Source organism: Grammomys surdaster, unplaced genomic scaffold (genome assembly GCF_004785775.1).
Source record: "Grammomys surdaster isolate TR1022 unplaced genomic scaffold, NIH_TR_1.0 237, whole genome shotgun sequence".
NCBI classification, from domain to species: Eukaryota; Metazoa; Chordata; class Mammalia; order Rodentia; family Muridae; genus Grammomys; species Grammomys surdaster.
In genome coordinates, this window is record NW_021604682.1 from 2,491,127 (window position 1) to 2,504,030 (window position 12,904).

The following is a 12,904-nucleotide window of genomic DNA, read 5'->3' on the forward strand; positions in this document are numbered from 1 at the left end:
ACACACACACACACACACACACACACACACACACACACACACACACAAGCCTAGAGAGCTGAGCGTGATCACTTGATCATGTTTATCATAAGAACCGCCTCTTCTCCTGCTTGCCTGGGAATGGTCTATTGTCCCAAAGGATGCAGGAAGGTTGATTTGTTAACTATTTCTGTCTATGCTGACTCTAAACCATGGAGACACACACCCCTAAAAGAATGAAAGATTAAGTTCCCGCCTTTCATTTGCTTAGTCCAAAGAGGGCTGAGGTTAGGGGAGAGGAATCCCAAAAAGCATGCTAGGAGATTTTTGGCTGTGGTAGAGCAAAAGATAGACAAATACTTCCCCTAAAAAATCAAATCCAAAAACAAAATTGTCAAAAAATAACTATTTAGAGCACTGGAAATCAACTAACGGCAAATAACAAATTAAGAAGTATTATTCACGAAAAGTGGCCAAAATATGAAGTAAAAACAGTGTGTGTGGTCCTCTTGTAAAAACTCTTTTAAAAGCTCCTTTTTTCGAATACTCTACTCTCCAGTTTGTAACACACAGAGACACACTGAGACTGACAGCGCAGAGAAAGAAGAAACAAAGCTATACTGGAGCAAAGTTGCTATTTTTTTCTTTCTTTCTTTCCTTTTTAAATTTTTTTTAAATATAAAATGAGGACAACCAGTAAGTAAATCATGGTGAAATTTATAGCGTAAACCTTAGAAAAATCACTAACAAAGATACTAATAAATTATCTGCCATCAAAAAGAAGCCCAATAAAGGAGCTGGGTAGATAATTTTCAGTTGGAAGGTGAATACAAGCACCACAGCTTAAAAATCTGGGCACAGGGGCCATGCCTGTAATTGCAGTGTTGGGGAAGGAAAAACAGGAGGATCCCTGGGACTTGTCGGTCAGCCAGCCTGATCTAATCAGCAAGCCCAAAGTCAATGAGAGATGGTCTAAAAGAAGAGGAAGAAGGACGGAGGGGTGGAGAAGTAATTAAGAAAATGTAGTGCTTGTCCAGAGGACCAAAGTTCAATTCCCAGCAGGCATTTTCACATCAGATGGCTCACAACCACCTATTAACTCCAGGCCCGTGGGACTGGACTTTAAGGATACCTGCATGTGTGCACATACCCACATACACATAATTAAAATAAAAGAGACTAACAAATAAGGTGAATCACTTAAGGAACAAGGCCAAGCTTGACTTCTGGCCTCCACATGCATAAAGATACACATGTGGTAGGCACAAGTGTGCATGGCCTCGTGTGAGCATGCACACACACACACACACACACACACCCCATAACGATGCTGAATTAATAAAAGAAAATGAAAACAGATATATTACCAGGTAAAGTAAAATTAAGAATAAAAATATCAGAGATGAAAAGCAAAATCATTTCCTAACAACAGAGGCAAAGAGAAAGTATCCTAAACATGTAAGGGTCCAGTAAATCTCTGGAGCTAGGCAAACTAGTGCACAGCTGTAATCTCAGTGCCTGGTAGTGCTGAGGCAAGAGAGTGGCCTCAAGTTCTAGGACAGCCCGAGATACAGAGAGAAACCAACAACCAACCAACCAGCATCAAAGTGCCCAAATTGTTAGAACTACAGGTAGAGAACGCGCAGTCATTGTCGAGAGATTCTAATACCTTCCTTTCAACAGGTGACAGAGTAAGCAAACACAAGCTAAGGCTGGGAAGCCATGAGCACCACTCTAACAAATGAAACTGAGCTGCCCTCTGTCTAACCAGCATCTCTCCAGCCGCAGTTCATCAGCGGCCTCTGAATATTAGCAAAGCATACTCTGAATCCCAAAGGAGTCTTTAAAAAATCTGAAGGAACGTTCTGGGCACACTGGAATTAAACTAGAAACATGAAGATCTCTGGAAAAATCCTCAAATATTTAGAAACCAAATGCTATTCTTCTAAGCAGCCCATGGTCAGCCCATGGGTCAAAAAACTAAATTAGTCAAGTAACAGACTAAGACAGGAGAGTGACTCCTATCCAGGACTCTAAGGCCAGCTTAAGCAACGTAGCGAGACTCTGTTTCAAAATAAAATTAAGTAAAAATGAAAAGGGAAAGAAATGAAAAGAAAATATTAAAAGGGTTTTTTGAATTAAAACATAATATACCAAAAACTTAACAGAATGTCAACAGAAAAGATGAAAAGCTTCAAATCAAGATAGTATCTTTTACCATAAGAAGCTGGAACCCAAGTGGGTCTGTTTCAGTTCCATCTTAAAGTAATAAGAAAGAAAGAACACTTACAGCGGGATCAATAAAACAAAATAAAATAACAGAGAATATAAAATCCCAAATCAAACATTGATTCTTTGATAAGACAAGTATATCTGACAAACTTCTAGGTAGATTATTCTGAGGAAAGAAGACACTACATAAATCACACAATTAGAAAGCCGGGCGGTGGTGGCGCACGCCTTTAATCCCAGCACTTGGGAGGCAGAGGCAGGTGGATTTCTGAGTTTGAGGCCAGCCTGGTCTACAGAGTGAGTTCCAGGACAGCCAGGGATACACAGAGAAACCCTGCCTCGAAAAACCAAAAAAAAAAAATCACACAATTAGATAGAGAGGATCCTGTGACACCATGAAAAACTCACCAACAACTCAGATGAAACAGACACACATGTAAACCAAGTTCCCTCACAGACAGAGATGTAAACAGTCTGGACTGTTAAAGAAATCAGATTTTGTAGTTAAAAATTTCCTAACAAAGAAAACCTCAGGTCCAGAAGCTTCTCTGGGAAATTCTATCAAACACATAAAGAAAATAATGCGAGTTTTACACGAACTTCTCCATAAAACTCAAAAGGTAATTCCTAAGAGTTTATTTGAGGAAGTCAACATATCTTGATACCATATCCTGACAAAGTATAAAGAAACAACCTTAAGAGGTTCTAGCAATAAAGAGAAAATATGAAACTCCCATTAACCATTGAAATTTGTCCTTTGAATACAGATAATTCAACATTCAAAACTTAGTATAATTCTATTAATAAGCCAAAAAGGAAAACCATAGGATCAACTCAAGAGATACAGACAAAACATTTGACAAAATCCAATATTCATTCCTGATTTCTTACTTTTTTCTTTTGAGGGGCTATTTATCCTTTATTTTATATACATGAGTTTTCTGCCTGACTGTCTGCCTGTACACTACACTCATGCCCACAGAAGGCAGAAGAAGGCATTTGATTTAGACACTTAAAAGCTGCCACATAGGTGCTGGAAACCAAACCTGGGTCCTCTGGAAGAACAGCCAGTGCTGTTGACCACTAAACTACTCCTCCCCTTGTTCTGGGATAGGATCTCACACTTTAGACCAGGCTAGCCACAAATTCAAGGTGATCGCCCTGGCTCTGCCTCATGAGTGAGTGCTGGGATGAAAGCCATGCATCATCACACCTGACTCAGCATTGATTTATTTTTTTTAAGGAATCCTCAGCAAAGTAGTAATAAAAGGAAACCTTACTTACTGATGTCATCAAGTAAAAGATAATAAATAAATAAATCAGGGTAAGCGTAGTGCTCAACTCAAGGTGTGACAAGCTAACAGTCAAAGCTAATTAAAGCATAAGGAAATAGGGTAATGCTGATCCTCTCCTACTAAAAGCTCTGAAAAACTGTTGGACAAGATCAAAGGACTGAGGTAGGGGACAGGAAAGCAGGGAAGAGGAGGAAATATGGGAGGGGATCACTAAGAAAGACCTGAAAGTCACACAGAAACAAAAGAAGCTTCCAAAAAAATAAAAAGAAAAACCAAAATGAACAAAAAAAGAACAATCAAACTTTATATGTGCATGTGTTTATATGGGGTGAGGGGCACACAGATAGAGTTACCCTACCAACAATGCCCCTACTAGAGACTACAGGCTACCAATATCTGAGTGCCAGGAATAGGTTAGCTCTTCTGGAGTTGTTAGCTAGTGAGGTCCCACAGACCCTCAAACATCAGAGATTGCCAGTACTCTTGGTTGACCTCCAGAACTTGGTGGTAAGACCCTGTTGCTGAAAACATCAAGTACTTGAGTCACAGAACATAGCAGAAACCAAGCAGGTACTGACCTGGAAGAGTGAGTCATCACTACTGTCCAGATTTCATAATGCTGCAAGGTGCTACACATACTACTGAAGAGTAGTGTTAGCTGTGAACTCAATGATTACTGGCCTGGTAGTAGACTACAAGCCCACTAATGCAACAATGTCACAAATACCACAGGAGAAACCAATCACTTTTGGGTCAAATTGAAGGGCCACTCTACAAAATGAAAGCCATACCTGACACTATTATCAGCCAAGAACCTCTGGCCAGATAGGTCCTGGGCTCTAGGGGAGAACCTTCTACTATTATCCTGCTAACCTGACACAGTATTAAGTTGACTCCTAATGACTTATCATTATACCCAGAGGTTAGCGCGTCCTTTAAGTCTTAAAGAAGCTTCTTTATGTGTGCAGCAGATGATGCCTGACACAGATCTAAAACTGGTTGAGGAGCAGAGAGTAAGAGTCTGCTGAGGTGAGAATTTCTGGTTTCATTGGAGATTCAGTTGTGTCATGTGACATTTTTCTGGAAGCTGTCTTATGAGAGGATGCTTTGCTGAAGCAGACATGTAATATTTTTCTGGAGGCTGTCTGGTGAAAGCTCATGAGATGTTTTCCTGGAGCAGACACATGAGGGAACACTCCATGTCTGAAAAGAGGATAAGTATAACCCAAAAGACAGTGGACAATGTTCTGGCATTGGTATGCCTTACTTTCTTTGATGATCTTTGCTTGTTAAGAAATGCACCCAAAGTACTTCTGGAGATGTTCCGGCTGCTTCTTGCTGCTTCAGCATTCTCATGCCAATCAGCGGAGGCTGGCAGTGTCTTCTGCAGCTCCTCCTGCTGATCTGAGTGGACTGGACTACTGACAACAAAGATTGGAATTGCCCCAAAGAACTACTTCTAAACAGGTCCACACCCCCCCCCCTCTTCCTATTAACCATCTTACTCTCCTACCTTTGATCAGTGGACTATCAGGGAGGCTGAAGTGTTTAAGAAGCTTTATTAAAGTAGGTCTCAAAACATCTGGAAGTCGCCTGTGAAATCACAGTATACCTGAGGCAGTTCTTTATCGTTGAGGGTTTACTCCCTCAATAAATCAGAACATCTAGGCCCTTCCAATGCTAATACTCCAGAGTCAGCTATTCTACAGTGTTTTTAATGCATGGTAGGGCACGATTTAAAGTAGACAAAAGTATTTGTTAGCTAAAAGGTGAATTCACAGGGGCTTGTTTTGTAATGGATGGTTAATAAGATTACAGTCATCAACACAGTAATCTGAGGATGCCACTTGAAAGAGTTAATGGCAGAAGATATGACTATTAGAGAATCTCTCTCCATTGATCAGACAGTTTCCTTGACATAAAGCATTCATGGTCCATTTAGGGGACTGTGACAACAGTGCATACTAAGTGTCACGTAACAGCTCCTACTCCACTCAACAGTCAAGTGTTACAACGTGCTCTTTCTGAACAGAGATTTGTGAGGCGGCAGAGACCAAAGGCCTGAACCTACTACTAGTGCCTAAGGATACACACGTCACCCATGCACACAGCCAGCCTGGACAGGGGCTCTGGCACTTCTTACGTGGTATCTGACACATTAAGAGCTCTAACAGACCAGTCTTTTAGTTTAAAAAGATTATGGTTAGGGCTGGATAGATGGCTCTGCAGTCAAGAGCACGTACTGTTCTTGTAGAGGACCTGAAGTCAGTCCCCAGCATCCACATTTGTTGTGACCATAGAACTGCATGATGGCATCACTTGTATCACTAAAGGAGAAACTCACAGAGGTTAAACTTGGAGAGCTGCTAAGCTGGATACTGATGCAGAATTTCAGCCCCAGTGGCATCATGAGAACCACTCAGAGAGGTCACAGCCACTATCATAACTCCATCAAAGTCCAGAAAGGCAGCACTGTGGGCTTAACATGGTGCTGGCAGCCTGTGTGGTTTTCAGCTTCTGCATTTCTTATAAGGAACTCAAATCCGATTAGTGAAGTAAGTAGCACTGAAGAGGGTCAGTGTGGAGGCACAGCACAGCTGAGCATAGCTGAGCATAGCTGGCTACCCAGCCCCAACCCATGAAGAATTCAGCTGTGGCTAAATCTTGGAATCCTGACTGAGAACCTGCAGTAAATGGTGACCGATTCAAAAAGAGTGGATGTTAGGAAACAGTCAAAACTCAGGGCTGAATGAAATAGAAACCACAACGTACAGAGAATGAAGGAAACCAAGAGGTGTTCTTAGGGGGAAGAAAAGATTGACAAATACTTAGCAAGACAAAAAGATCCAAATTAATAAAATCAGAGATGAAAGGGGCACATTACAAGAGACACCGAGGAACTTCAGAGACTCCTACAGACAAACGTGAACAATCTCTACCAAACTGGGAAATCTAAAAGAAGCAGATGAATTTCTTGATCTATATAATCTACCAGATTTAAATCAAGATCAAATAAGCAATTCAAACAGACCTATAACCCCTAATGAAACAAAAGCAGTAATTAAAAGTCTCCCAATCAAACAATGACAAAAAACAAAACGAAAAGAAAAACAAAAGTCAGACAATTCAGCACAGAATTCAACCAGACCTTTTAAAAAAGAATTAATGGCAACACTTGTAAAATTGTTCCACAATCGAGAAACTAAAGAACACTTTCTAATCCTTTGTACAAGGCAACAATTACCCCAATTCCAAAACCACACAAATTACCACCAATAATAACAACACATCAATCTCCTTTATGAACATAGATGCAAACATTCTTTTTTTTTTTTTTGGGTTTTCGAGACAGGATTTCTCTGTGTAGCCCTGGCTGTCCTGGAACTCACTCTGTAGACCAGGCTGGCCTCGAACTCAGAAATCCGCCTGCCTCTGCCTCCCAAGTGCTGGGATTAAAGGCGTGCGCCACAACCGCCCAGCTGGATGCAAAAATTCTTAATATAATGCTTGCAGTCTGGATTCTAGAACACATCAAACACAATTTCCACCATAATCAAGTAATGAACCATGTAAACATACAGAAAGACAACCCACATGATCATTTCATGAGGTGAGAAAAGGCCTTTGCCAAACGCCAATGTCCTTCATGATAAAAGTCCTGGCAAGACTAGGGATACAAAGGATACACCTCAACAAAATAAAGGCACTCTACACCAAGCCAATGCCCATCAAACTAGACAGATGAAACTCAAGAATTTCCACTTAAATCAGGAACAAGACAAGGATGTCCGTTAGTACATGAAGTCATGATAGAATGGAATGGACCGTTCGACTACAACGGAAGGTGATCACGGGGTGACAAACGGAAGGGAAGAAGCATAAGCACCTTTATTTGCAGATGATATAATTTTATACATAAATAATCACTGCTACAACTGATAAACACTTTCAGCAAAGTAACAAGATGCAAAATCAGTAGCCTTCTTATATACAAAGGACTGAGAATACCTTTGTATGCCCTTATTTGCCAGTGGACCCTAGGATGCCTCTACTATTTTGACTACTATAAATTAAGCTACTATAGAGATCAGAATACCTAAGTTGTCTCTTTGGATCCTTGTTTTCAATTCTTCTGCTTACATACCCTTAGATGTGACTGTCAGATCATATGGTAATCCGGAATTTTTGTGATTACTGCTAAATCACTTCACAGCAGTCCTAACACTTTCCATCGTGCCTGGCAGTGCACGGCTCTCCAGCTCCTTACACCCTCCCTCTAAACTCCACTTTAGCTAATGAGAGCGAGAAACAGCAGGCCACCAGTAGATGCTAAGCCTTCTTACATCTGCATACACTTGGGTCTTTAATCCTAAATGAACTGACAATCGCTGCCTGAGTTGTGCACACATTTGTCCATAGGAGGCTTCTTAATGGTAGACCTTGTTCACTGATTCTTCTACTACTCTGGTATCTCGTTTGGTTAGTTCTTTTTTGGCCATTTTGTTGTTATGAGCCAGGAATACAGAACTCTGATCACTTTCTCATGCACTTCTGTACATTTAAGAGGAAAATCAATTGCAATCTGGAAAACAAATCTCTGTAACTTAAATCCTATGTGAGGATACCAGGAATCTAAATTGCACTTTTTAGCAGGATAACAAATACATTTAATTTGTGTGGAATTAAATCTTCAGTCATATTTAACATTATCTAAAATAAACCCTGAGCAAAATGCTGGAAGATAGAGGAAGGAGTGGCAGGTATTATAAACCCCAACAGCAATGGCCAAATGCTGTGAAAGCAAAGATTCAAACCTAATGCTAAAATATCTTAAGAAGAGTGAGCCAGGCAGTAGTAGCGCTAGCCTTTAGTCCAAGCCCTCAGGAGGCCAAGGCAGGAGGATCTCTGAGTTCAAGGCTAGCCTGGTCTACAGAGTGAGTTCTAGGACAGCCAGGGATACAGAGAAACCCTGTCTTGAAAACAAACAAGCAAACAGAAGCATTTGAATGTAAGGTCCACAGTCAGTCATGGTGGGTGGCACTTGTGCAGCGACTGCTTCCATAGAACGAGAGAACCATGTGCTTACCTGATAGCCTTCTGTTTTCTTCTGACACCACTTCAACAAGGCGTTCCTCTTGGATCCTCCATATTCTCTCGCCAACGCTGAGAGGGGGTCTTTCCTTTCTTCCCTAATTTGTGAAAGTAAAGAACTCAAGTTGAAATACTCGAGTCCCACAACAGGATCTCAGCACTACTCTGCACTCTTAAATAGAAAAATGCCCAAAACTAAGGCCATTCTGTGCTACAACATAGCCTTTTATTTAATTTCACCATCAATTCTCAGTCTGTGGTCCCACAGACCTACGGTTGTCAAGGCTCCTCATCACATGGCACAAACACTCTGTATGGAGTAACAGGATGGACTCCAGGGTGCTCAGCACAATATGGTGACATACAAACTGCTCTGGGCCTTTGATTCCATAGCATGGTTTTGTTCATTTCCACCCTTTTTATCTCCTTATGTCCTTAATGTTCTCATCAATTTCAAAATTACTCAGTGTACAAAGGACAAGGTTTTGTGAGACGAAGAGCTCAAAATGAGACAAACGAGACAGAAAAGGCCTGACAATCAGGGCTGGAGATGGCTCAGGGGTTAAGAACACAGACTGCTCTTCAGAGGACCCAGGTTCAATGCCAAGCACTGACATGGCCACTCACAGTGGTCTCTAACTCCAGTTCCAGAGAACCCAGTGCCTTCCTCTGGCCTCTGCAGATACCACGTGTGCACGTAGTACACAGATATATATTCAAGCAAAATATCCATATGTAAAATATCATATAGGAAAAATAATTTTACTATATGTTTTAAGATAGGAAGGAAAAAAGAGGCAGCAATAAACATTAACAGCACATATTATACTATGTGCGGAGACACTCAGAAGGCAGAGGTAGGAGAGTTCTGTGAGGTTCTAAGCTAGCCTGGTACACATAAAGTTAACGAGATCCTTTCTCAAAACAACAACAACACAACACCAAAACCAAACTATATTAAAAGTCCAAGACTAGCCTGGTGGAGCAGACCTGTAATCCCACCATTCCCCACCATTTCTGAGGTTAAGGCAGGAAGACTACAAGTTCAAGACCTGTCTAGGCTTTGGTGAAAGTTCTAGGTTAGCCTGGGTGATTTAGGGAAACCTTGCCTCAAAATAGATAGATAGTGTATTAGTTAGGATTTCCATTGCTGTGAAGAGACACTATGACCAAGACAATTTTTATAAAGGACATTTAATTGAGACTGGCTTATAAGTTCTGAGGTTCAGTCCATTATCATCATGGTGGGAGCAAAAAAACAACTAGGCAGGCATGGAGCTGGAGGAGGAGCTGAGAGTTGTACATCTTGTTCCAAAGGAAACTGGAAGACTGATTTCCTGGCAGCTAGAAAGAGGGTCTCAAAGCCCACCCCCACAGTGACACATCTGCTCCAATAAGACCACACCTCCTAATAGTGCCACTCCCTGGGCCAAACATATTCAAACCACCACAGATAGATAGATAGATAGATAGATAGATAGATAGATAGATAGATAGATAGATAGATAGATAGACAGGCAGGCTGTAGTTTAGTCCTAGAGTGCTTGTCTAGACTATGCCTAGGTTCAATCCCCACCATTGCAAACAAAAACATATCACTTCTAAAAAAAACATTAAGTATGTGCTAAACTGTATAGTCTGATTTTTAAAATGAAAGCTCACTATGTTCTAGGCTGGGCTCAAACTCCTGAGTTCACCTTTCTGCCTCATCTTCCTGAGTCCTAAGAGTCCATATGTGCTCCACTGTGCCTAGCAAGTCTTTGGCATGGCAGAATGGCCAAGCTGCTGTGGCCCTGCACTGTCTACTTATTCATAAAATGTATTGCTTATAGGTATACACTCCACAGAGGCTGGTCACACAAGAGGTATGGCTTTAAAAGAAAGTTCATGGTGCCGGAGGGATGGCTCAGGGGTTAAAGCACATTGGTTGTTCTTCTCGAGGACCCAAGTTTGATTCCCACCAACCACTAGACAGCCCAGGGAATCCAATGCCCTCTTCTGGCTTCTGTGAGCACTGCATACACATGGTTCATAGGCATACAGTCAGGAAAAACACACACATAAAACAAAAATAAAGACAATTAAGATAGAAATATAAATAAAAGTATGTTCATGTAACAGGCATGTAACGTAAGCCTATATTTAATCTCAATACCTGGGAAACTAAGAAGAATCTAAAGTTCAAGGCAGGTCTAGACTATGAAGTAAGATCCTGTCTCTGCAAAAATCTTTTTTAAAGTTCATAATTTGAGTTTGAATGGTCAAGTGCTACACTTTATCCTTAAAACCTAGAACCTAACATACAGTGAAGTTTCCGAAGCCCGCCCTTCCCATTCCTCCTGTTCTTAATCTTATACTTGTCAACAGTTTCTCTCATTCCTACAATGTATGCTAAATTTCTAATATTATTTCTTCCCATCTAAACTCTGTGTGTGTGTGTGTGTGTGTGTGTGTGTGTGTGTGTGTGTGTGTGTGTAGGGAAAAAAAGGTCTAATTATTTGTCCTGTCTAGGCTCAAACTCACAGAGGCACCTCCTTCAGTGCCCTGTGTGCTATGATTTACACTCTGTATCACCATTCCTCTGGGCTCTTAGAGTAGCTTCTGCCAGAAAGAACTTCTAAAACATGAACTCACACTTCTCTGTCCTGCTCAACAGTGATTAGCATAGCACCTTGTTGTCTGATCCAGTCTGAGCAATCAGAGCTGCCTCTCACTCACAGTTGCTATGCCTGCATTCCTTACATAGAAACCTGTTGTTAAAGTCATTGTTGCCTTTGCAAAAACTCCTGAACCCAGCCTTTCTTGGGTTCTCCAACCCTGTGACTACCCTGATCAGACTTGATAACTTTGACCCATAGTACTAGAACAAATATCCTTTTAACTAGTTTTCTGGACTTTGCTGCAGAAGAAAAAACTTCTTTCATCATCTTGATGTATTCACTCCACTCATTACCTCGAATCTCACCAAAGTGAGCCATTTGACTTCACAGAGGTCCTGTCACCTAGCTACTCCATCCTGTCTTCTCTGCCCTGAGACAGCCGACACCATCCTCTAGCTGTCTGTATCGGTCTCCTAAACCCGCATAGCATTTCCTACAGATCATGTACGTGCCCAGACTCCATACTCAGTCATCCCTTTCCTACATGGATTCAAGTCACTTATTCTGCCAATAATGTCCATATCCACAATCTTCACCGACTGGGTGCAGGTTCTACCTCCTTAGGAAGCCTTTTCTAATACTCTACCAGGATGCCCACAATTCCACTTCATAATACATGGTTGGACAGTATTTTGGATTTCAGAGTTTTTTCTGGTTTGTCTGTTTTCAGACAGTCTTACTATGTAGCCAAGGTTAGCACAGTCCTCTTGCCTCCATCCTCTGAGTGCTGAGTGTGGGCATGCCTGTGTCTTCTTGTGCCTGTGTTTTGTGTTGCTTCTTTCTCTTTGTCCTCCCTCCACCTTACTTACTGATTTATTTACGACACTGGAAATTGAACCCCAGGCCTTTACACATGCTAAGTAAGTATTTGACCACTGAGCAACACTCTCCCCAAAAGCAAGTACCTGATTTTGAAGTATCTGCATAGAATTTACCAGTAGAACATCTCTAATTTGAAAATGCAAAGTCTGAACCATTCAAGTCTTCATGTTGGCATTCCAAAGGGCATGCACTTAGGTTTTCAGACCTGCACTTACTGAGCCACTTCCAGTTTCAAACAAAACAAAAGTCAACACTGAGTAACAGGCAAAGAAAAAGAGGGACAGTCAGCACTGACTCGTAAGCAGGTCCTTCACTCTGAAAAGCCAGGAGCAGTACACAGAACATGTTTCCTACCTTATTCGGCTCCGGGTGCTTGGAGTGACAGAGGCGGTGGGAGAGGAAGAGAGGGAGAGCTGTGGTGATGTGGTGCCCATAGTCATGAGAGAGGCTGGTGACGCTCCCTCAGACGCAGAGATGTCCCGTTTCATTTCTTCACTACTCCGTCGAGACACTGTGAGAAAGTCATGGTGGAATATAAACTGGTCCAACTACCGTGCAACTCAATATAGAGGTTTCACCCAAAACTGAAATTAGAACCCCCATCTATCCAAAGCAACACATCCTAGAGGAACTGGTGCCTCAGTGTGGACTGCAGCACTATTCACACTAGCTGAGTCTCAGAACAAGCTCGGTCTCAGAACAGAGGAAGGCACAAAGTAACTGGGAATATACACACAGTGGATTTTTTCTTCATGTCAAAAAGAACAAATTTTCATCATTTGCGGGGAAAGAGCTGTACACTATGATGAGACAGTCTCCCTACAC

The 12,904-nt window shown here is 41.5% G+C and overlaps 1 protein-coding gene across 1 annotated transcript in view; it reads right to left on the reverse strand.

Annotated features, from left to right (window-relative positions):
- Specc1l (sperm antigen with calponin homology and coiled-coil domains 1 like) overlaps nt 1–12,904 on the reverse strand; it is a 103,657-nt gene that overhangs the window by 23,991 nt on the left and 66,762 nt on the right. The window contains exons 12-13 of the mRNA XM_028773928.1: nt 12,434–12,590; nt 8,593–8,695 (exon numbers count right to left, since the gene is read on the reverse strand). Of these exons, the coding sequence (XP_028629761.1) occupies nt 8,593–8,695; nt 12,434–12,590 (260 nt within the window). The remainder of the gene's footprint in view (nt 1–8,592; nt 8,696–12,433; nt 12,591–12,904) is intronic.